The sequence below is a fragment of the Rattus rattus genome, chromosome 1 (assembly GCF_011064425.1).
Source record: "Rattus rattus isolate New Zealand chromosome 1, Rrattus_CSIRO_v1, whole genome shotgun sequence".
Taxonomy (NCBI): Eukaryota; Metazoa; Chordata; class Mammalia; order Rodentia; family Muridae; genus Rattus; species Rattus rattus.
The window spans coordinates 167719792-167742291 of NC_046154.1; the positions used below are offsets into that span (position 1 = coordinate 167719792).

Here is a 22500-nt window from a genome sequence, read left to right on the forward strand (position 1 = left end):
ATGCATTGCTGACAATCTTGAGGGAGTTGTCATACTTCTCATCACACCCATCACAAACATGGGGGCATTGGCTGAAGGGACAGAGATGATGACCCTTTTGGCCCCACACTTCAGGTGAGCCCCAGCCTTCTCCATGGTGGTGAAGACGCCAGTAGACTCCACGACATACTCAGCACCAGCATCACCCCATTTGATGTTAGCAGGATCTCGCTCTTGGAAGATGGAGATGGGCTTCCCGTTGATGACAAGCTTCCCATTCTCAGCCTTGACTGTGCCGTTGAACTTGCCATGGGTAAGAGTCATATTGGAACATGTAGACCATGTAATTGAGGTCAATGAAGGGGTCATTGATGGCAACAATGTCCACTTTGCCAGATGCAGAGAAGGCAGTCCTGGTAAACAGGGCCAAATCGGTTCACCATCTTGTCTATGGGATGAGACTGACACTGCAGGAGATGTTCACCAGAACAGGGAGAAGCAGAGAGCTCAAAGTTACTGTTACTTTAAGTCTGATCTATATTCTGAGAAGAAATCTTATACTCTCCAATTATATACACAGTGTCTCTCTCTCTTCTCTGTGTCTCTGTCTCTGTCTCTCTGTCTCTCTCTCTCACACGATTTTTAACTATATATATTATATACATATAAAATATAATTTGTTAGGAGGGGTATGCGTGTGTGTGTGTGTGTGTCTGTGTGTGTCTGTCTGTGTCTGTGTCTGTGTCCGTGTGTCTGTGTGTTCGTCCCAGGCAGGCTTTGAACTTGTAATCCTCTGCCCCATTCTTTGAATTAATTGCTCCCTACCACCAGGCCCAGCTACAGACATAATCTGAAGCTAACGCTGGTCACGCTACCACATAACTGTAGTCTCACCTACTTGGAATGCTGAGGCAGGAGGCTCACTTGAGCCCACCAGGACGGAGGCAGCCTGGGTAACATGGGAAATCCCTTTTTAAAAATAACAAAAGATGGGATGAGAATGTAGTGGTGACATCTAGGAAGCGCAATCCTGGGTTTGGTCCCCAGTCCGGAAAAAAAAAAAAAAGAACCAAAAAAAAAAAAGATGGGATGAGAATGCAGTGTGACATCTTAAATTTAATCCTCAGCAACACGTATGTGTACGCACACGCACATACACGCTACCTCATGTTCTGCTATCCCAGGAACATTTGCCATGCCATAAGCCTTGATCTAACACCCTTTCAGCTGCTTCATTCACTTACGGTTGCCTTCTCCCCCAAGTCCCACACATGACCCCCCAGATAATATCTATTTCATCAGGAACCCCAGGCAAATCCAAGGGACAAATTTTAAAGTTCTCTCCTTTATTCCAAGCAAAATAAACATCTTCATACTCACCCCACAGAAGTCAAATACGCTGAATAAGTTATTCCGTTTGGAGGAAATGAGATAGCAAAAGTATTTTTATGAGGTGGATTGACATCCCATCCCAACTGTCACTCAGGGGACATGATAGGACATTCTTGCTCTGCAAAAATGTTTTTGCATCATCCTTCTATCCTGCAATCTTTCCATATAAATGCTTCTAAAAATACTCATAATAAATATTGAGTTGGGTTTTACCTTTGGAAAAGAAATACATAGAGAGGTTTAAAAAAGAAAAACTGTTTCTCATGAACAACTGCACAGAACCAGTGGTCTTTGTTGTTTTCTCTGAGACAGGGTTTCTCTGTGTAGCCCTGGCTGTCATGGAACTTGCTCTGTAGATCAGGCTGGCCTCGAACTCATAGAGATCTGCCTGCCTCTGCCTCACCACCACCCCCCCCCCAGCTCTTTGTTATATTTTCAGCTGCCTTATGAACTAGAAATACTGCAACGCCATGTCTTTCAAATAGTCCGTAAGACACGAATGTCTCTTGTATCTACCACTTGCTCCTCTTCTAATAGATTAGGTTGATCTCCTAGCCATTTAATAAGTGTCACATAAAAATATCTTAAAAAGAAGTGACACATGAAATTAGTAAATCATGTCACTGGCATTGAGCAAACTAGTCAACTTACAAAAGCAAGCAAAGGAAAAAAATTATTGCTTGATAGGCAAGAGAGATAGATATAGGAACAGTTTATGCCATTAACTACAAGGAAAGAATGAATGCACACAAAGTGTGTTTGACAGATAGAAAAGCCAGAAGTAAAACATTGATAGTTTGGAAACAGTAAGACGATGAATCCTAAAACAGTGTTTAAATAAAAAACATCCAACTCCGAGGTGGCCCAGACCAGCCGCCACACACTTTCTTACACTTAAATCGCCACATGAAAGAACACACAACACAATAACCTTGATCCCATTGATAAGATATAATTGCCCACCTAAACATACAAAGCCCTGTACACATCCATCCCTTAAGAACCTTCATAACAACCTGTAAATACACAGAGTGGAATCTTAACATCAGCTTCCATGTTGCTACTCTTTCCTCCTCTTCCTTCAGACTTTTCTCCTGCCCATCCTTCCTTCTCGTCCAATGACAGGCCACATTCTATCTTGTACCTCCCTTACCTGTGACATCATCCCACACTTGGAAGGTAGAAGCAGGAAGATCAGAGCCGTTTTGAGTATCTAAAGAGTTCAAGGGGAGCCTCAGTGATAAGGGGCGCTGACTCAAATTAAGGAAAAATGAGGAATAGTTCTAAATGTCTGTCATGTAATGTTCTGAAGTTTCTAGAAAATGAACAATATAGAATGAAAGAAAATCAAAATTATATACAGTCGTTACTTCCAAAATGTTCTCCTAAAGTACAAAGAAAATGAATCCTGGGAAACATCTCAGAAGAGAGAGAGAGAGAGAGAGAGAGAGAGAGAGAGAGAGAGAGAGAGAGAGAGAATTTACTTATTTTACCTTCCGTTAGTAATACATTGGGATCTAATGGCATAGCTCAGAAGTAGAAGAAACAAATGAATGAGGCCCTAGATTTAGTGTTCAGTGCCCAAAACTAATAAACACCTTAATATTTTTGTCTATACTCTGTAAATTTGGCTTTAAGAATCAAGTACTATATTAATTTTATAGCTTAATACCATGTTATAAAGTCTTCTCCATCTGATGATTCTTCCTCTTCTCCCTCCTATCTCCCTTTAGAGTTTCTTTTCCTTTCTCCCTTCCTTCCTTCCTTCCTTTCTTTCTTTCTTTCTTTCTTTCTTTCTTTCTTTCTTTCTTTCTTTCTCTCGACAGGGTTTTTCTGTATAGCTAACCTTGACCTCACAACCTCCTGCTTCAGTCTCATAAGATCTGAGAGAACAGACATGTGCCCACACAAATAGCTTGATTCTATGTTTAAGTCATGACTTTTAAATGAAGTGCTAAAATGCCATATGCATGTAGACTATGAGACAGTTTTACAAAGATGTAGGTCATACCTTGGAAAAACTGAACCCCAGTCTTGAATTAACTGTCTCTGGTTGGATTAAAGTGAGCTGTTCCTAATTTATCCTTCAATGGAAGTGAGGATAAATCCTTTTAGAAGGAAAATATGTCATCCAGAATTGTTATTTTCCATAGGCAATGCCTGACTGAAAAAAACACTTAAAATTATTAGATATGTCAAGAAACGAGGTCAAGAGGGAAAACAGACATTAGAAACAAAACCACAAATACTCAATAGAGGGACAAGGATTATCTTGGCCTAGAAGAGAAAACTTGAACACGTGTGTCCACAGAAAGGAAAACTCAAGAGCTAAGTCAGTTTTCATCTCTTGAGAAGTTCAAAATTTTGAGGCACAAGTGTTACAGAAATCATGGGTCAACATAGGCTTGAAAACAAAGTGATTGTCTAACAATTTCTAAATGGAGCCGTTGCATCTGTAGGCCCTCTGTCTTGAGAGGTAGCTATTCTTTGATTGCAGATTTCATGTGACACGGAAAGTTGGATTAAGTCACTCTAGTTTAGGGTGGAAGACAGAGGAAGCCAAGCCTGAACACGGACATTGTGAGCAGCTGGTTAGGAAATAGAGATCCCTTGGTGCTAATGTAACCTGCTCTGGAAGTGTAGAAGCCAGGCATGAGAACTTCAAGTCTGGATTCTGGAGTATTCTCCTAAAAAAAAAGTGCCTTCTCCAGGTGATAATGTTCACCCCATCCCCAAAAGGAAATTTTCAACAACATAAGGTTTCTGAGTTAGGCTTTTACTGCTGTGAGCAGACACCATGACCAAGGCAAGTCTTATAAAATACAACATTTAATTGGGGCTGACTTACAGGTTTAGAGGGTTAGTCCAGGATCATCAAGGCGGGAACATGGCAGCATCCAGGCAGGCATGGTGCAGGAGGAACGAGAGTTCTACACCTTCATCTGAAGGCAGATAGCAGAAGACTGACTGGCTTCAAGGAGGCTAGGTTGAGAGTATTAAAACCCATGCCCAACAAGGCCAGAACTATTCCAAGGCCACGCCTCCTAAGAGTGCCACTCCCTGGGCCAAAGCAAATAACCAGGACACACAAACCACCACAGAAGGTGAAACTTACTTTCGGTTTAACTTGATATTTGGAGAATTTAAGTACATTACTAAAATTGTCTTCTCAAAACAGTTAAGGAACCATGTAAACTCTTATGGTTACAGAAGTACTTAGAACAAAGAGACTTTTTGGACAGTAGTCAGATGAGCAGAGGTCTTTAAAATCACTTCACATGCCCTGATCCTCATTCCTGTAGTTAAAATTTCAGTGAACTTACATCATTCTTTTGGATTCCCAGCATTTTCTGATTTCCTACATGTGGGGGATTTTTGATCTTGTGAGTCTGAGTAGCAGAGAAAAACTAGGCTCCAAGTGCACAAGCTGAAAATTGCAGATAATAAAATTTCTACTTTTTATGCCAAACAGAGGCACAAGACTTTGTCGCATCTAATCAGAATCCCTCTTCCTAAAATTTGAATGGGGAATTACCAATACATATGAAGCAGTGCCAGGTGCCATCACATTGCCCTGGGAGTAGCAGCAATAATATAAAATCTTTGTTCAGTGACATATGAGATGACAAAAGGTCATATACAGGCAAAGATATAATGTCTTAACTTGGCCAGATCTTTGATATACTTTGGGACTTTGGCTGACTCTAGTTTTCACGGAAATTCTTTAAGCGATCTTTCAAATTTTTTTTCTTTTATACTAAATTGAGCCAAAGCTGATGGTTTCAGCTAGTGATAACCAAAAAAAAAAAAAAAAAAATACTGTTTCAAAGACATGGAATTTTATTTATCCATAAAGAAAATAAAAACAAGATTAAGAGGGTCGGATGATGGCACATGCCTTTAATACCTGCACTTGGGAGGCAGAGGCAGGAGGATCTCTGAGCTACAAGGCCAGCCTGGTCTACAGATCAAGTTCCAGGGCAGCCAGGACTGTTACACAGAGAAACCTGTTGTGAAAAAGCAAATAGCAAACAAACAAACAAAAAGTGAAATTAGGAAAATGAATGGAACTGGAAAATATTATACTTTGTGAGGTAATCCGGACCCAGAAAGCCAATCACTCTTGACCGGAAGAAGCCTTGATTTGGATAATGTTGCTCACAGACAACAGACAATGTTGCCATAGGTTATTAGACAAAGATCCCAGTATCAAATCTAGGTTAACATCCTATGAGTTGTTGGTTAAGAACCTCATTCCCACCCCCAAACAGTACAGGCTTGTGCCATTCCTCTCGGTGGCCCACCAGAATGATAAGACTATTACTGAAGACACCACCGTGGTGGGTGTTGGTTGCAGGACACAGAAATCAAGCTAGAACTGAGCTGGAAACGTCTTCACAGCTGGTTAACTCCCATAGTTCCAAATTGCTAGGAGAGAAAAATCATCAACTGTACCTACCACCCTATGCTGTACCCTCCTTTCACTGGTGCAGTAGCGGTACGGCTGTCCCAGAGGTAACCAACTGCTCTCTGAGTGAATCTGAGTTCTATTCCACAGGAAGAGATTCGTGCCTGCTACTGTAAACCTGATCCAAAGCCCGTGGTTTGGGAAGTCACAGGCCACAGGAAATAGGCTTTTTTATTTACCAAGAGGAAACCTACTATTGTTGTTTTGCTAAGTGGATATGCCATACTACCTTCCAAATTTTTGTTTCGTTTGTTTGTATGATTTTAGAGGCAGGGTTTCTCCGTGTAGTCCTGGAACAATCAATACGTAGATCACAGACTGGCCTCGAACTTGGAGATTCACTTCCCACTGCCTCCTAGATGCTGGAGTCAAAGCATGTGACCTGGACCTTGCTGTGTAACCATACTTTCCTGCCTCTGCCTCCTGAACGCTGAGATGAAAGTCATGTGCCACCATGCATGGCACTAAATATTATTTTTATACCTATAGACTAGTGCCGCCCTCAACCTTAGTCAGTAACGTTTCTTCTTGTAGTGGACAGCTGTAGCAATAGTTTTTTATTTATAAATCCCAGCGGTGGGCTCGCCACCCACCTCAATGCTTAACGTTCCCTAATGAAAGAGACACACAGCCTTTATATTTTGATATGCCTTAAACAGCGCAACAGCTGGGCCACTTCCTGACCTCCACTTGGCTAATCCACCTCCCGCCGATAATCCTGAGTTATTACTTACTAAATTCTATATTCTACCCTGGCTGCCCTGGACCCAGAGGGCTGCCCCACTGGACCACACTCTCCCGGCTCCCTCACATGGCGGCCATGCCTGTCCTCCACTCTTCTCAGGTCTCTCCTCTCCTCTCCTCCACCTTTCCTGGCTCGCCTGAGCTCCTCCTCCTTTTTCCTTTCTGCCCCAAGCCGGGAATCCTGAAGGTCCTGCCTCTGTCTGCCCTGCCCAGTCACAGGCTGCCGCCATCTTTATTTACCAATCAGAACTGACTGGGGCAGGGTCCCTCGTTGTCTTACACACAGGCACTTGTGCAGGCAGTTTTGGGGACCAAAATTAACATCATAATACGAGCAGCATTAGGCCAAACTTACTGCAGGCAGCGATTACTGCAGAGCAAAGCGCTGAGAATTAGGGACCCTCGAGTGTTCATCCCTAAGCAGAACATTTGCTTATCAATCCCTCTTCTCTTCTCTCCCCCTCCCCACCCCCAAGGCTCAGGAGACATCGTGGGAAAAGGGGAGCAGAAGGAATGCAAGAACGGGAGAATGAGAAAGAGTTCTGGGAAGGTCCATCTTTTGGAGAAGACATGGCTATTACATTCATGTACTCATAGAAGTTGAGATGACCTGCACACGACCTGTACAAGACTGAGCTCTTCAACATTCCAGCTTGGACGGAGAAGGGGCTGATGAGGCTGCGGCCCCTGGATGAGGAGCTATTGGTAGTTCGTCCTTTGTAGAGACAGCCATTTTTCTTCAGTATTGCGGCCATTCATAAGTTGTCCATTGTCCAGTAAATAACCCCTACCCACGTTCATACAAGCAACCCAAATGAAGCTCGGTGGGTCATTTAAAAAAAAAAAGTAGGGAGTCTTGCTAGGAAGAAAAGTTCAAGTGGGAGTGGAGAGGTGTCTCAGCTAGGGTTTCTATCGCTGTGAGGCGACACTATGACCACAGCAATTCTTATAAAGGAAAACATTTCGTTGAGGCTGGCTTACAGGTTCAGAGGATTAGTCCATGGTGATCATGGCGGGAATCATGGTGGCACGCAGGCAGACGCGGTGCTGGAGAGGTAACTGAGAGTTCTAGATCTGGATGAGCAGGCAGAGGAAGAGAAAGTGACATTGGGCCTGGTTTGAGCACTTGAATCGTCCCTGTGACATATTTCCTCCAATGAGGTCACACTTCCTCATTGAGCCACTACTTATCAGAGTCTATAGGGGCCATTTTTATTCAAGCCACCATAGAATGTGATAAAAAGGGGGGGGGCTAGTGGGAGGTGAATATAATCAGAATACATTATATACAGCTATGATATTGTCTAAGAAGAATTTTAAAAGAAATGGTAAAATTATTTGTATAACAATTGTTCTAAAATAAATTTCTTTATGAGTTGTCTTAGGGTTCCTATTGATGTGAAGGGACACCGTGACTACATAACTTTCTTTTTTAAGATTTATTTATTTTATGTGTTTGAGTACATTGTAACTGTCTTCAGACACACCAGAAGAGGGCATCTGATCATATTATAGATGGTTGTGAGCCACCATGTGGTTGCTGGGAATTGAACTCAGGACCTCTGGAAGAGCAGCAAGCACTCTTTAACTGCTGAGCCGTCTCTCCAGCCTACATCAACTCTTAGGAAGGACAACATCTAATTGGGGCTGGCTTACAGTTTGGAGGCTCAGTCCATTGTCATCATGGCAGGAAGCATGGCAGCATCCAGGCAGGCATGATACTGCAGGGTTAACTGGGAGTTTTACATCTTGGTTCAGAGACAGCAGAATGAAACTGTGAACCACACTGGGCGTAGCTTGAGCATGGGAGACCTCAAAGCCTCCCTTCACAGTGACATACTTCCTCCAACAAGGCCACACCTCCTAATAGTACTGTTCCCTGTAGGTCAATGATTCAAACACATGTGTTTATGGGGGCCATTTCTATTCCAACCACCACATGAATTATTTTCACAAAACAAACAAAAAGAACCAGGAAATGGGATGTTATCCATGGCAAATGTTAAATTCTAGATTCAGTAATTCTAGCCCACTGAACTTGTTCGTGTATTACTGCATGTCTTAAGAAAGAAAAAGAAGTCTAATTCTTGTTTCAAATAGTGCTGTAGAGAAGATTTAAACAAGATTATCCCATAAGGCAGAACTAAGCAAAAAAAAAAAAAATTAAATTAGGAAAATGAATGGAACTGGAAAATATTGTACTGAGTGAGGTAATCCGGACCCAGATTATCATATTTGTGAATATAATAAAGGATATTACAGCTTGTGTAATGGTAAAGGCCTATGATCCCAGTATTTGAGAGGTGGAGGCAAGATCAGGAGTTCAAGACCAACCTCTGCTACACAGGGAGTTTGAGCCCAGCCTGGGTTCAATGAGAACCCTTCTTTCTGTCTTAGTTAGGGTTTACTGCTGTGAACAGATACCGTGACCAAGTCAACTCTTATAAGGACAGCATTTAACTGGGGCTGGCTTACAGGTTCAGAGGTTCAGTCCATTATCATCAGAGCAGGAGCATGGCAGCATCCAGGCAGGCATGGTGCAGGAGGAGCTGAGAGCTCTACATCTTCATCTGAAGGCTGCTAGAATAATACTGGCCTAGGCAACTAGGATGAACATCTCAAAGCCCACACCCACAATGACACACCTACTCCAAAAGGCCACACCTACTCCAAAAGGTCACACCTACTGGAACAGAACAGGGCCACACCTTCTGATAGTGCCACTCCCTAGGCCAAGCATATACAAACCATTACACCATCTCAGCAGTAACAACAAAGGACTTCTAGGAAAGACGATCAACACAGCCAGGCAAGAGCTCAGTCCTCTCCCAGGCAGGAATCTCACCATTCCTACAGTTAGACAGATGCAACACTCGGGGGACTCGGGCTTGTTGGTGGCTCTTGTCTTTACTAAATTAGACTCTATACCGTGGTCCATCACTGGACAGTCATGAGCAAATGCAGCCATGGTTAAAGGAGTCCAGTGAGTGTTCCTGCAGAACTCCCGGAGGTTGGATGTAGCAGCTCTGTGGGAGTTTCAGGTGCTGCCTCTCAGGGTGTGTGACTAACTCCCACAGAAGCATGGACAGCATTTGAAATGCATGTAGGGCTGGAGAGATGGGTCAGCAGTTAAGAGCACTAACTGTGCTCTTCCAGAGGTCCTGAGTTCAATTCCTAGCAACCACATGGTGGCTCACAACCATCTGTAATGGGATCTGTTACCCTCTTCTGGTGTGTCTGAAGACAGCTACAGTGTACTCATATAAAATAAATTAATAATAATAATATTATTATTATTAAAATAATTTTTTAAATAAAAGGAAATTATGTAAATACATCATCCAGCCAAAGGCTAGACTGTGGTGTTCCGATTTCCTTCCTGACAAAGGACTTCTAGGAACGACTTTCTCCTTTCGGGCAATATTTGTTTTACTCAGGGGTTCTTTCCTGCTCCTCTGGGAGAATGAACCTTCCCTTCTTCAGAAGGAGTTCCCGTTGTGTCTGTACTCTGAGGCTTGAGATATTCTGGGGGATTCTGGAAGGTTTTTTTATGGGCACACAGAGACACACACGCAAGCACGCACGCACACACGCACAAAGTCAGGTGTTTCCGCACACCTAGTACCTTAGGTGCACTGTAACAGTGATTCTCAATCTGTGGGTCACGACCCTTGCAGTCACATATCAGATATCCTGCACATCTGATATCTACATTACAATCCATAACTAGCAAAATTACAGTTGTGAAGTAGCGAGGATGTAATTTTAGGGTTGGGGGGTCACCACAGTAGGAGGACTGTATTAAAAGGGTTGAAGCATTAGGAGGAGTGAGGACCACTGCTCTGTAACCTGACCTGTAGATGGTTCGGGCAGTTTAGAGAACGTCCCTACTTTGTGATAATGGATGCATTATGAAGCCAAATGGGGGTAAGAAGTATTTATTTCTTCTAGGGTTCCTTTTTTTTTTTTTTTTTTTTTTTCGGAGCTGGGGACCGAACCCAGGGCCTTACGCTTCCTAGGTAAGCGCTAGGGTCTTTATGCCTTGTGGGAAATTTGTCAGAACTTTCTGTTCTAATTACTGGGAATATTCAGGGTTCCTCCTCAGTGTATTGTTTGCTGGTCTCTAATCTTTTATCAGCTCGAGAGATTAGAAAACACAAATAAACAATAAAACTTGTTTGCTTTGAGGAGAGAGAGAGAGAGAGAGAGAGAGAGAGAGAGAGAGAGAGAGAAAAGGGACAGCAGCCTCCCTGTATGGAGTTGCAGTAACAGGGAAACAATCGACCCCACTACATACTTAACCTCTGAAATTGAATTGCAAAATGACTTATGGTAACTGGGATCTTCAGAACGATATTATTACAGTGCCATTTTCCTCATTTTCTGGCATCACAGCCCATGAATGGAAGTGTGGAGAAAATACAGGCGAAAGATAGGCAGGAAAACGCGCGTGTGTACTTAATTATTGTGTCTGTGAGATTTACGTTTGATGCACCTAGTCATCTTGGGGTGGCCGTTTTGGGGTAACTATGGTATTTCTATTGCCTCAAACAGCGTTCTTTGCTTTAAGAACGTTTAAAGTATCTATTCTGAAATAATTTCTATTTTCAAGATGTATTATTTTTGTGTATATGCATGTGTGTTTTTGTGGGTGTATGCCCCTTGTACGCATGTCAACAGAGGACAGAAGGGAGTGTCCAATCCCCTAGAGCTGAAGTTACAAGCAGGTGTGAGATGTGTGGGTGCTGAGAAACAAATTTTTGGTTCCTCAGGACAAGCTGAGCAGAATGACATATAAAATGTCGTTATTAACTGTCACCTTACTGTGGACTAGAACATCAGGACTTTTCTAATCACAACTCTATTTGTTAGCCAGCACCACACCAATGCATATTCAAGCCCCTGGGAACCCTATTCCACTCTACTGCTATGATCCAATGTCTTAGATTTCATTAAAATGACTTATTTCACCTACTTCCTGTGCCTAACATTTGACTCACATGGTGTCCCACGCCTTTAATCCGTGCACCGGGGAGGCAGAAGCATGCTATTGTGAGTTTGAGGCTAGCCTGGTCTACACATTTCTAAGCCAGGGAAGGATACAAACCGAAACCCTTGAAACAGTTTTTTGTTGTTATTGCTGTTGTTCTAGGACAGCCAAGGCTACACAGAAAAACTCTTGTCTTGAAAAACAAAACCGAAATCGGTATTGTTGCAAATATTTTCTAAGCGTGCATCAATCGCGCTAATCAATGGGCTTCGTGACTACCTTTTTACAGATGAGTGTATTAGGCACTGTAGAGAAGCAGGCTCGATGTGTGCACCTTCTAAGGCAATTTATTAGATTGGCTTACGTGATATGAATTGAGTAGCCTAACAGTGGCTATCTGCATGGGGCCCAGAGAATAAGAACCAGCAACTGCAGCCCAGGAAGCTGATGCTGAAGATCCGAGAGCCTTGTTGACTAGTCTCCAGCCTGCAGTGCGATGCTGGAATTCGGCTTCGGCTGCACCAATGGCAGTACAGGGTGGATGCACGTGCTCCATCAAGTCGGTGGGTGGTCAAGCAGAGAAGCACTGCCCACTCCACCCTGTCCCCGCCCCAGTTAATCCTCCCTAGAGATCCACCCTGGGCAAGCCTAGTTGACTCCAGATTAAATCAACATGACAATCATTCACCTTCACTTCCGGGTGTGGTGGTGCACGCCCTAAATTCCGGCACTTGGGGCACTTGCGAGGCAAAGGCAGGAGGATCTCTGGGTTTGGAAGCCAGTCTGTTCTAGTGAGTGCCCGGACAGGGCTACATAGAGAGACCACAAGACAAACATTTGGTTATTACTGATCTTTACCAAGGCACAGCTTTCTGTTTCTTCTCCCTCCTACGGTTGCAGATATCTCTTTTGGCATACTGATTCCAGGTACTTTGGGGACATTCGCAAGAGCAGGATGGTGGTCTACTTTTTTTTTAGTTTTATCTAGAAAATTCCCACCCTTTTCCATGCCTGTACTAATTAGTGTCAACATCATCTAAGTTCCCTGTTCTTCAGATCCTCACAAAACTTACTGTCTATATATATATATATATATATTCTAGTAAAAACCTAGTTAAAACTAGTACAAAACGGGCTGGAGAGATGGCTCAGCGGTTAAGAGCACTGACTGCTCTTCCAGAGGTCCTGAGTTCAATTCCCAGCAACCACATGGTGGCTCACAACCATCTGTAATGGGATCTGATGCCCTCTTCTAGTATGTATATAATAAGACGACTACAGTGTATATAATAAATAATTAATAAAAAAATCATTAAAAAACTAATACAAAATAAGTGCTGGGCGCTCACACACACACACACACACACACATCAGTGTTACTATCTGAAAAAGAAATTAAGATGAAATCTCACAGCAGCCTCATATAATACTTATTATTAATGTAATAATGAAAGCATTATTAATGTATTATATAGATAAATGGAAAGATCTCTGTTGTCTATCAACTTTCTCTGAATTGAAATATTCCCTTCGGGTTAGAGGCTTATTAGAACTCAGGAGTAAAAGATACTTAAGCCTCAAGAAATAAGCAAAAACTTCAAGCTTACAAGAGTCCCAAGACCCCTCAGAAAGGGTAACAGTTGCTGGAAGGGAGAACTAAGCTATCTGCATGAATTATAGGGAGCTCCGTGGATACAGCTCTCCTAAGTTACCACTCTTTCTAGTGTTGCAGCTGCCTTTGACTCACCCTTACTTGCTTTTACTTTTACACAGCTCAGGGTCTAGCCTAGAGAATGGTGTCACCCACGGTGGGCTGGGTCAAGTTATAATCAAGACAACTCCCACACTGAAATGGGCACACGCTAACCTGATCTACCTAATTCCTCACCTGAGACTCTCTTCCCAGGTGATTCTAGGTTGTGTCAAGTTGATGTTAAAACCAATCCACCTGCCTCAGCCTCTCAAAGAAGGAATTTTAGGCCTAGGTCAAGCTCAGTTCCCTAGGATTTCCTTCATTTGATGTAGTTGACAGTTAAAACTAAACCATCCCAGTACAGAAACAACAGGATCCTTATCTTGTATCTAAGAATCAACTCAAAATAGATTATTTTTTAACACCTACAGCTAGCCAGTCCTGGTGACTCAGGAGACTGAGGCAGGTGGATTACTTTGTTCAAGGCCAGTCCTTGAGATCTCAGAAAAACAAAAACAACCCCCTCCAAACCTACTAGAACAGGAGAACCTTCCTGACAGTAGGTTGAACAGAAATTTCCTCAATATGGCCCCAAAAACACAAGCACATGTCTTTAATACCAGTGCTTAAAAATGGGTGAGTTCCATCTAATCCAGCCAGGGCTCGGAAAGCCTGCCTTCAAAACAAAATACTTGTGTCTAGAATCAGAAAAATGCAAATTAAAGCCACAGTGATCACCTAGCATTAGATTGGGATTACAAAAAAAAAAGTAACATTACACTGTGATTTTAAGCCACAGACGTAAATTTTGGTACAACCTCTGTATTGCAGCCCCTGTTGAGTGACTTTCTTCTGAGTACATGCCAAGAAAGTGCTTTTAACTCAGTGTAAGCCTGGTACAGTGGCACACCCTGTCACTTCATCAACTCAAGGATAGTCTAGGCTACTCAGCAAACTTCAACAAAACCCAGTGTGCACTCGCATACTCTCGGCAAAAGTGTTTGTGTAGCAAGAGACAGTCTACAAACGCTTTTTTTCAGTTGCTTCAAATAAAATCGTTTATTTAAAAATACCAAGTGCCACTGTGTGTCCCCCCCCATTTTTCTGATTAGACATTCTGGCTTCAGGATGTTCTTGGATACCCAATTCACGGACACTGAGCCCGCTGACTACAAATGGTGATCTGTAGGAAGCATGCTTCTGAAACATCTACATTCCCTTCAACACCGATATGTCGGCCCTTAAAAGTTGTCAGGACAAGCGAAGTCCAAACATGGCCTGTTTATATATTCTCTTTCTGCGTTTTTGTCTTGCTGGTGTGGAATCCCAAAACCGAGAAGCAATTTGCTTTGGAAATCCTAAAGCATGGGCTCTCTTGACACTGGCAAGGCAAGAAGAAGCTAATGTCAGCTCTGGTAACTGGCGTGAGCGTAGTAATTTGCATTCCAGTGGTTTAAATTGAGATAGCCCTGATCAGGCTGGTTATACTGTGAGTAGAAGAGGTCTTTCCTCAGGAAGTGAGACGGAGCAAGTCTTTGGAGAACAGCTTCGCTGAACTGGTAGGTCAGCTTTCTCCGGATTTTTGTGATCTCCCCAGTTCTGGCATAATTCCTCAGGGCTCTGGCCATCTTCTGGTAAGTCATGGGTTTCCGGTTGCCCTTTCTTTTCCCCCAGAGTTCAGCGAGTTTTTCTTTGTTTTTTGATATAAACTGAAAGATGCCTTTGGCTTTGTCGACCCACTGGATACAAGACACCATCTCCGAATTGCACAGGGATTCGAAAAGGTATTCAAATAGCCGAAGCTTCCTCCTGCCTGCAATGGTGGGAGAAAAAAAAAAAGAGATGTTAACTCCTTTATGGTTGTCCCTGAAAGGTCCCCTGGAAGAACTCAGTCATGAAAGTCAGCTACAATGAGCCTGCTTCCTCTCACTGACTTAGGAATGCAGTTACTGGCAGGTCAGAAAGATCCATGGGACTCATAGTTTGCACTGGACCTAAATGATGTGGAAATTGTTAAACACTCTTTATTGTTCTCTGGTGGGGGTGGGGGAGCCTGGATCTCCTCATCTGGAGATCCATTTGAAGTCAGGCAGTCTTCAGTTAAAGTTCGATCATAGTTTCACATCATGAAACATACAAGGGATGAGGGTTAGCTCAGCTGACCCCTGGGGTGCTTGCAGAACAGAATATACTCAGGTTCCGTTCCCAGAACCCACATAACAGCTCACCACCATCTTTAACTCCAGTTCCAGTGATATATATATATATATCGCTGTTATCTCTTCAGCCCTAAAAGTAGTCCTAAGAGAATTGGTAGTCGTGACTCAGATTTTTTTTTCTTTTCTTTTTTTCGGTGCTAGGCAAGTGCTCTACCACTGAGCTAAATCCTCAACCCCCAGAGTTAGTGGCTAGCTCTGGAGGAGCCATAACATGTCCTGGAGTAGAAATGACAAAAAAAAAAAAAAATGTTTTATGCCATTGTTCGTGAGCGGCATTGTCGATCAATTTCAGTTATGAAATCAGGTGCTAACGTCAGTGCTCTTTTATCGTGTAATCACTGGTGTCTGAAAACGACTAGAAAGGGAAAATCCAGGCAATTAAAGTGACAGTCACTTCATGATATCAGAATTAGCTTAAGCATGCTGTAGCCTCCCTCCTCTAGGTCTATCTGTAGTTAAACTACTCTTGGCTACATTCTACAATTTTCCCTTTGAGAAATTAGCATAGTTTAGTCCAAAACTGCTGGTGTACCCCACCACCCCTAAATCTACTCATATATCTTGGATTTAAGATAACATCTGTCTGTTGTCTTCTGAACATGGTATGGGCTACTGGCTGCCTCTCTGTGTGTGTGTGTGTGTGTGTGTGTGTGTGTGTGTGTGTGTGTCACTTTCTTCAAGAGCATAACGGTCAGTAAGTTGCTTATGGTCCAATAAATAAATAGCCAAACACCCTTGGAGTGGTTCAATTCATGTTGTCTTTTTTTTTTTTCTTTTTCTTTTTTTCGGAGCTGGGGACCGAACCCAGGGCCTTGCGCTTGCTAGGCAAGCGCTCTACCACTGAGCTAAATCCCAACCCCAATTCATGTTGTCTTAACAGATTTTTTGGGGGGGATAAAGTCTAACATGTAGCCCAGGTTTGCTTCAAAGTTACAATCCTTCTGCCTCAGTGCTGGACCTATAAGTGTGTACCACAATGCTCAGCTACAAGCTAATACATACAAATGTATTTCTGAATACCCTTTATTCCGTCTGGCATGGACCTGTGTTCCTGGAAACTCAGCACTCAGGATCCTGAGGCAGGATTGCAAACTTGAAGATAGCTTTGTCTACACGGGGAGTTCCAGGTGGCCTGGGCTACCAAAATGAAAGAGGAAAAAACAAAACAAAACAAAACGGAAACATAACATCCCTTTGAACCCATGTCAGGAATAGCATAGCAACTTACCTCTTCCTCCCTTTTCCTGGAAGAAAGGGGCTTGTTGTACCAGCTGGCTTTCAGCTACGTTCTGTAGGGATTGATGGAAGCTTCCTTCCAAATACAGGTCCGCAGAACCATTCTATATACAAGACAGCAATGTGTGTTAAGTAGGAATTTGTCCTTTGGTCCCCCAATCAGTGACTGCAGACCAATGCTAACAATGTACCAAAAAAAAAAAAATCTACATTCTCAAAAGCACTGCACCCAGAAAACACCCTTGGATGGCCATCCAACCAAGAGAAGATCAGGGGTAGAGGCTAAAATTTGGCTTCTCCGCCTTGAGAAAGAGAAGCGAAAGAGAAAGAGATTGTTCTTGTTTTGTTTTGGCTGTCCTGAAACTCACTCTGTAGACCAGGCTGGCCTCAAGCAGAGATCTGCCTGCCTCTGCTTGCTTCTGAGTGCTGCTGGGATAAAAGGCATGTATGTGCCACCACTGCCAGCGGTGATGATTCTTCTGAAGATACTCATTGAGAAAGAGAATCTGTGTGGCAGCTCACAACTGGAACCCCAGGAGCGAGAAGCAATCATTTTAAACCAAAAGCCTGGCTGTTGTGGATCCTCCCATGCAGGGCAGTTGATCTTGGTAAAGATACTCACTGTTACACCTCTCCAGTCATAGAGGGGTTCCTCTGTGGGTGGTAACATTCCACAGTAGTTAGAATTGCCTCTGATGTGAGGATAAGGGTTAATGATAGCCATGTAATTTCTATGTTCTAAATAAAAGCAGAACAGAAAGATATGCTATAAGACCAAGTTTACAGGCACACATGCATTTATATACGAACACGTCTGTAAGCAGCCCAAGATGACATCTGTTTTATTGATTACTGCTTTTTAGGCTTTCTTACCACTTTGTATTTCTACCACGGCATTTATCCCAGGACTTTCATATTATGGACACTGTTCTGCATAACCCATTCCCTCTACGGAAAAATATTCCATATACCTATAGTAAGTACAGAAGTGTTAATCTGGAACTCCCTGGAATACTGTCTATAAACTCAGTAGACAATATATGGCATTTCATCAAGATCAAAGGGTCTGTAGGATAAATGTTATAATCTGTAGAATAAGTTAAGGATAAAAATATGCCTTTTCCCATGCAGTCTTGGGTGAGTAGAAGGCCTGAAATATATAACAAAGTGTTGTTTTTTTTTTTTTCGGGGCTGGGGAGATGATACACTGTGAAATGCACTTGCCATGGATGTGTAAGGATTAAGTTCAGAACCCCAGAACCCAGGCAAAGCTCTGTGACAAGATAGGGGGTAGAGTTAGGAGAAGCCCCAGAGGCTCTCGGGCCAGCTAACCTGGTATATGCTATGGTTCTGAGACTCTCAACCAAACACAGTGGGAGGCAAGAACGACACTGTCCTCTAACAAGCTAACTATGGCAGAGATAATATGCTTTTATACACACACACACACACACACACACATACATACACACACACACACACACACACACACACGTGTACATGTATATATTGTTTTACCGGAAGCTAATTCTGGAAAGTCAGGATGATGTAGTAAGCGCTCCGTAAGCAGACATTATGTCTATTCTTTGTCTTACTGACAGAGTCTGGCTACCTAGCTCAGGCTGGTCCCAGTACCGTTATCACCTTTTACACCTTTCACATTTTATGTCTATGGACGCTTGTGTGCATGTGTGAGCACACATGTGTGTGAGCCAGTCAATCGCCAGCTATCCACCATCCATCTTTCAACAGCCCTGTTTGACACAGGGTCTCATTGGCCTAGAACTCAACAGTAAGGGTATAATGGCTAGCCCAGACGTCACAGGAAAAGCCACCCTTCCCCAGCTTTGCAAGTTTATTAGGCTTCCTTTTACTCTTACATATGTATGTGTACATATGGCTGTCACGTATGTGCCAAGAGATGAGAGTAAAGGACTTATTTTTACCTGGGGGGTACTGCATTTCTCCAGTGGAATGTTGTGTCAGTACTTCAAAGGCGTCTTCAAATGCTTGGCCCAGGCTGTCTTGCTGGACGAAAGTCTGTGGAAACAGTTCAACGCAAGTCTGTGGAAACAATGGCAAATGTAACGATCGCTAGTAGTTTCAACTTCAGCACCATGGACGTCGTAGACTGGCTAGGTTTCCATTGCCGGATGCTTTTCCATACAAGGCTCACCAGCTTCCTGGGCTCTCCCAAGAAGGAGCCAGAGATCCTAGCTCCAGTCATGACAATCAAAAGCGTGTTGTCAAATGTGACAGCCACTCTCCTGGTTCAGTTTTTAAAGTGTTGACCTTTTAGTCTATAAAAACCATATTAATTTTTATATAGTATGCAATTTTATATGGCATAGTTAAACAATTATGGGTTCAATCCTCCAGCACCACATAAACACGAGCATGATAGCCTCGATCTTTTAGTCTTTAAAAACCATATTAATGTTATATAGTATGGGATTTTACATGGCATTGTTTACAACGGGTTCGATCCCCCAGCACCACATAAACATGAGCATGATAGCGCAGGATGATCAGTGTTTGTTTGGTCAAGTTCATCCAATCCTAGCCACAGGGCAAGTTCAGGGCCAACATGCGGTATATGAAACCCTTAATTTCAAAAATTAAAAATTAAGACTTTAAAAAAAAAATGCTGGGGTTGGGGATTTAGCTCAGTGGTAGAGCGCTTGCCTAGCAAGTGCAAGGCCCTGGGTTTGGTCCCCAGCTCCAAAAAAAAAAAAAAAAATGCCAACTGACCATTATTCATGAACTGAAGAGTCTTGGGTTGAGGAAACAGCGGCTAGTAAGCACGTGCGTACTGGCTTGTGCAAGGCTCTGGGTTCAATAACAAGTTCTGGGGGAGGAGGAGAGAAAGACCAATTAAATAAAACAATTCCAAATAGGTTTAACATTATTTGTCTTTTGCTTTTTTTTTTTTTTTTTTTTTTTGAGACAAGGAGTCTCAGCCTGTAACCCAGAATGACCTCCAATCCTCCTGCCTCAGCCTCTTGTGCACTGGGATTACCTGTAGGGGCTTAAAAGAAGTTATTTTTAATTTGATTCTAAATGAAGATCTTGCCCAGGAAGTTTTGTTCGGAAAATGTTATAAATGCAAGATACCATCATCTGAATATTTCACTTTCTATCATTGTGTGTGCACACGTGTGTGTGTGCGCGTGCGCGTGTGTGTGCGCTGCTCATGCAGGCTTATTTATATATATAAAATGGGAGCAGAAGGGCTGGAGAGATGGCTCAGTGGTTAGAGCACCGACTGCCTTTCCTGAGGTCCTGAGTTCAAATCCCAGCAACCACATGGTGGCTCACAACCATCTGTAATGAGATCCGATGCCCTCTTCTGGTGTGTCTGAAGACAGCTACAGTGTACTCATATATACAATAAATAAATCTTAAAAAAAATAAATAAAAATAAAAAAATAAAAATCAAGGAACACATAAAACCAACAATATAGTTCTAGAGGTGGAATAAAGTTTAAAAAAAAAATGGGAGCAGAAGTTGATGCCAAGTGTCTTCCTCTACTCCTCTCTTCCTTATATAAGGAAGTAGGATCTCACTTGAGTCCTAGAGCTTGCCATTTGGGTCTTATTAACCACCAGGTACCACCTCTGCCTCAAGTGCCATTGTCTCAAGATTACAGGAGGCCACCACACCCCGACAAGCCATACTAGTTTGGTTCCTAGGACTAGGATAAAACACCCTCACCAAAAGCAACCTGAGAGACAAAGGTTTATTTCCTCTAACCTTTCTATGACATCATCGGGGGTGGTCAGGACAGAGACCACAGAGGATGTGCCTGCTCGGCTTGCTTTCCTACCTAACTCAGGACCACCTGCTGAGGTACGGCCTCACCCACAGCGGTCAGAGCCTCTCACAGCAATCATCAATCAGGATCTACAGGCCTACCCAGTCAACTTCGTTGAAGCATTTCCTCAATTAAATCCCTTCTACCCAGATGACTCTAGTTTGTACCCAGGCAGCAAAACCCTAACCAGCACATGGGCATGAGTTCTGGAAATTTAAACTCTGGTCCTCTTGCTTATGGTGCAAGCACTTTTACCTGCAGAGCCATGGACTCAATGTGAAGACAGCTGACCTTAATCACTGCCGCTGCGTAACTGACAACACAGGGACAGCCGGAACATATTTAAGAATTCCACCAACTTATTTCCCAGTGCTTGGAAAGCTGAGCCTATAGAGTTTCTGGGGGTTAGAGGCTGGGATTTTTTTTTTTTTCAAGATCCACGCTATCTATCCTTTCTAGGGATTTGTATTTTCTCTAAGACACCAGTAGTCGGAGATGAACGCCTTAAGTTCTCTGTCCTCTTGGGACTTGCTGAATGGTGTAAGAAAAGTCACATGAGATACAAGTGTGGGACTTTTCACACAGATTCCTTCATCAGTAAACGGAGGCTCAAGTTCTTATCCTGTGATCATAGTTGATACTGCGTAGCATTATTTAACATTCAGCCCGTAATACTGATCATGAGATCACAATGTATCAACTTTACACGAGATCCCTTAAAGGAAAACATAAGAACATTCATAAATCACAGTTGAGGCTGTGTTCTTCATTCATTGGGGAGGGCCTCTGCTTCTTTCCTCTTTTCAGACAATGACTATGTAGCCTGGTCTAAGATCGCACACTCACTCTGTAGTCTAGACTGGTCTTAAACTTATTAATCTTCCTGTATCAGCCTCCCGAATGCGGAGATGGCTGTCATGTGCTAACAAATGAATTCTATCATGTGCATTCAAATGAATGCTATCAGCACTGGGTACTTTTAATTCCTGCCTAGCCATTTGTGACTTTTAAACCATACTTCAGCCTGTAGTGCTGAGGGTTGCTGTATTTTGGGTTTTTTTTTTTTTTTCCATGTGGAAAGGTTTAATGAGAAGAAGAGTAGAAGGGGGAATAAGTAAAGGAGGCCCACCATGGGCATGTGGAGGGAAGGAGGGATGGGGAAAGAGCAAAGAGAAGAGCAAGAGAGGAGTAAGAGGAGTAAGTAAGAAGTAAGAGCATTGCTGTATTTTGAACTCAGTTTTTAACAGCGTCTAGAGTGTTTTCGTAGAAGCAAACTCTTTACTAACTCTCCAAATCAAGGTTTCTATGAACTGTAAATAAAGGTGCTTGATCAGTTTAATTAAAGTCTGTGTTGTACACGGACTCGAGCTTCTGCAGCTGGGTCCCCTCCAGCCTGCGTTTCCAGCCCCAGAAATGTATCAACTGATGTTTCAGCTTAGTATATCAATTGCTTACTCGCTTACTCCCAGTTGAACCGACAATAAGACACTAGCCCAAGAAACATTCATCCCAAGGAGAAAATGGAACAGTTACTACACAGGGTCAGGGAAGACATAAGCCAAACACTTACCAGGAAGACAATGTTGCGATATCAGTACGATGTTAAGGACTCTCACTATCCTCAACACCCTGGCAGAGTTGCATTAAATAGCTATTTTTAAGGAAGTGCTACAAAGGGGATTTTTTTTAAAAGACACAGTGCCTACATAATTCCATTTCTTGATGTGACCAAGACACTAGGAGCTATTATTTTGAAAGGACAATAGTTTGCATTCTCTTGACCAGGGCATTAGAATCAGATTCAAGGCTCGGCACCCCCCGCACACACACACACACACACTACATTCTCCCCTCTCCCCTCTGCTCCACTTCTGCTAAACCCATCCAGAAACCCCTGACCTATATCTCTTAATCTCCCCTCTTTTTTCACTTCTTAATATATCTATCTTCTCTTCCCAGTTTTG

The 22500-nt window shown here is 42.8% G+C and overlaps 1 protein-coding gene and 1 pseudogene across 2 annotated transcripts; both read right to left on the reverse strand.

The window, feature by feature from the left end:
• LOC116912079 overlaps positions 1-7338 on the reverse strand; it is an 11662-nt pseudogene extending 4324 nt beyond the window's left edge.
• A 6960-nt stretch (positions 7339-14298) lies between these two features.
• Spic (Spi-C transcription factor) lies at positions 14299-22156 on the reverse strand. Of its 2 annotated transcripts, XM_032890770.1 has the most exons (6): positions 22107-22156; positions 19473-19569; positions 18668-18761; positions 17344-17459; positions 16714-16825; positions 14307-15079 (listed from the first exon to the last, which is right to left on the reverse strand). In XM_032890770.1, the coding sequence occupies exons 2-6, from the start codon at positions 19473-19475 to the stop codon at positions 14673-14675; spliced, it is 732 nt and encodes a 243-aa protein (XP_032746661.1). In that variant the 5' UTR covers positions 19476-19569; positions 22107-22156; the 3' UTR covers positions 14307-14672. The 2 variants fall into 2 exon arrangements, with proteins under 2 accessions (XP_032746662.1, XP_032746661.1); XM_032890771.1 differs by lacking the exon at positions 18668-18761 and having other exon boundaries at positions 14299-15079; positions 22107-22140.
• Positions 22157-22500: the final 344 nt, after the last annotated feature.

Bases quoted from the DNA above. Each gene is read 5' to 3' on its own strand.
- Spic (XM_032890770.1), bottom strand. The intron at 16,826-17,343 runs GTGAGTATCTTT...TCTTGTATATAG, and splicing joins ATGACTGGAGAGGTGTAACA to AATGGTTCTGCGGACCTGTA. The intron at 15,080-16,713 runs GTAAGTTGCTAT...CCACCATTGCAG, and splicing joins CCAGGAAAAGGGAGGAAGAG to GCAGGAGGAAGCTTCGGCTA.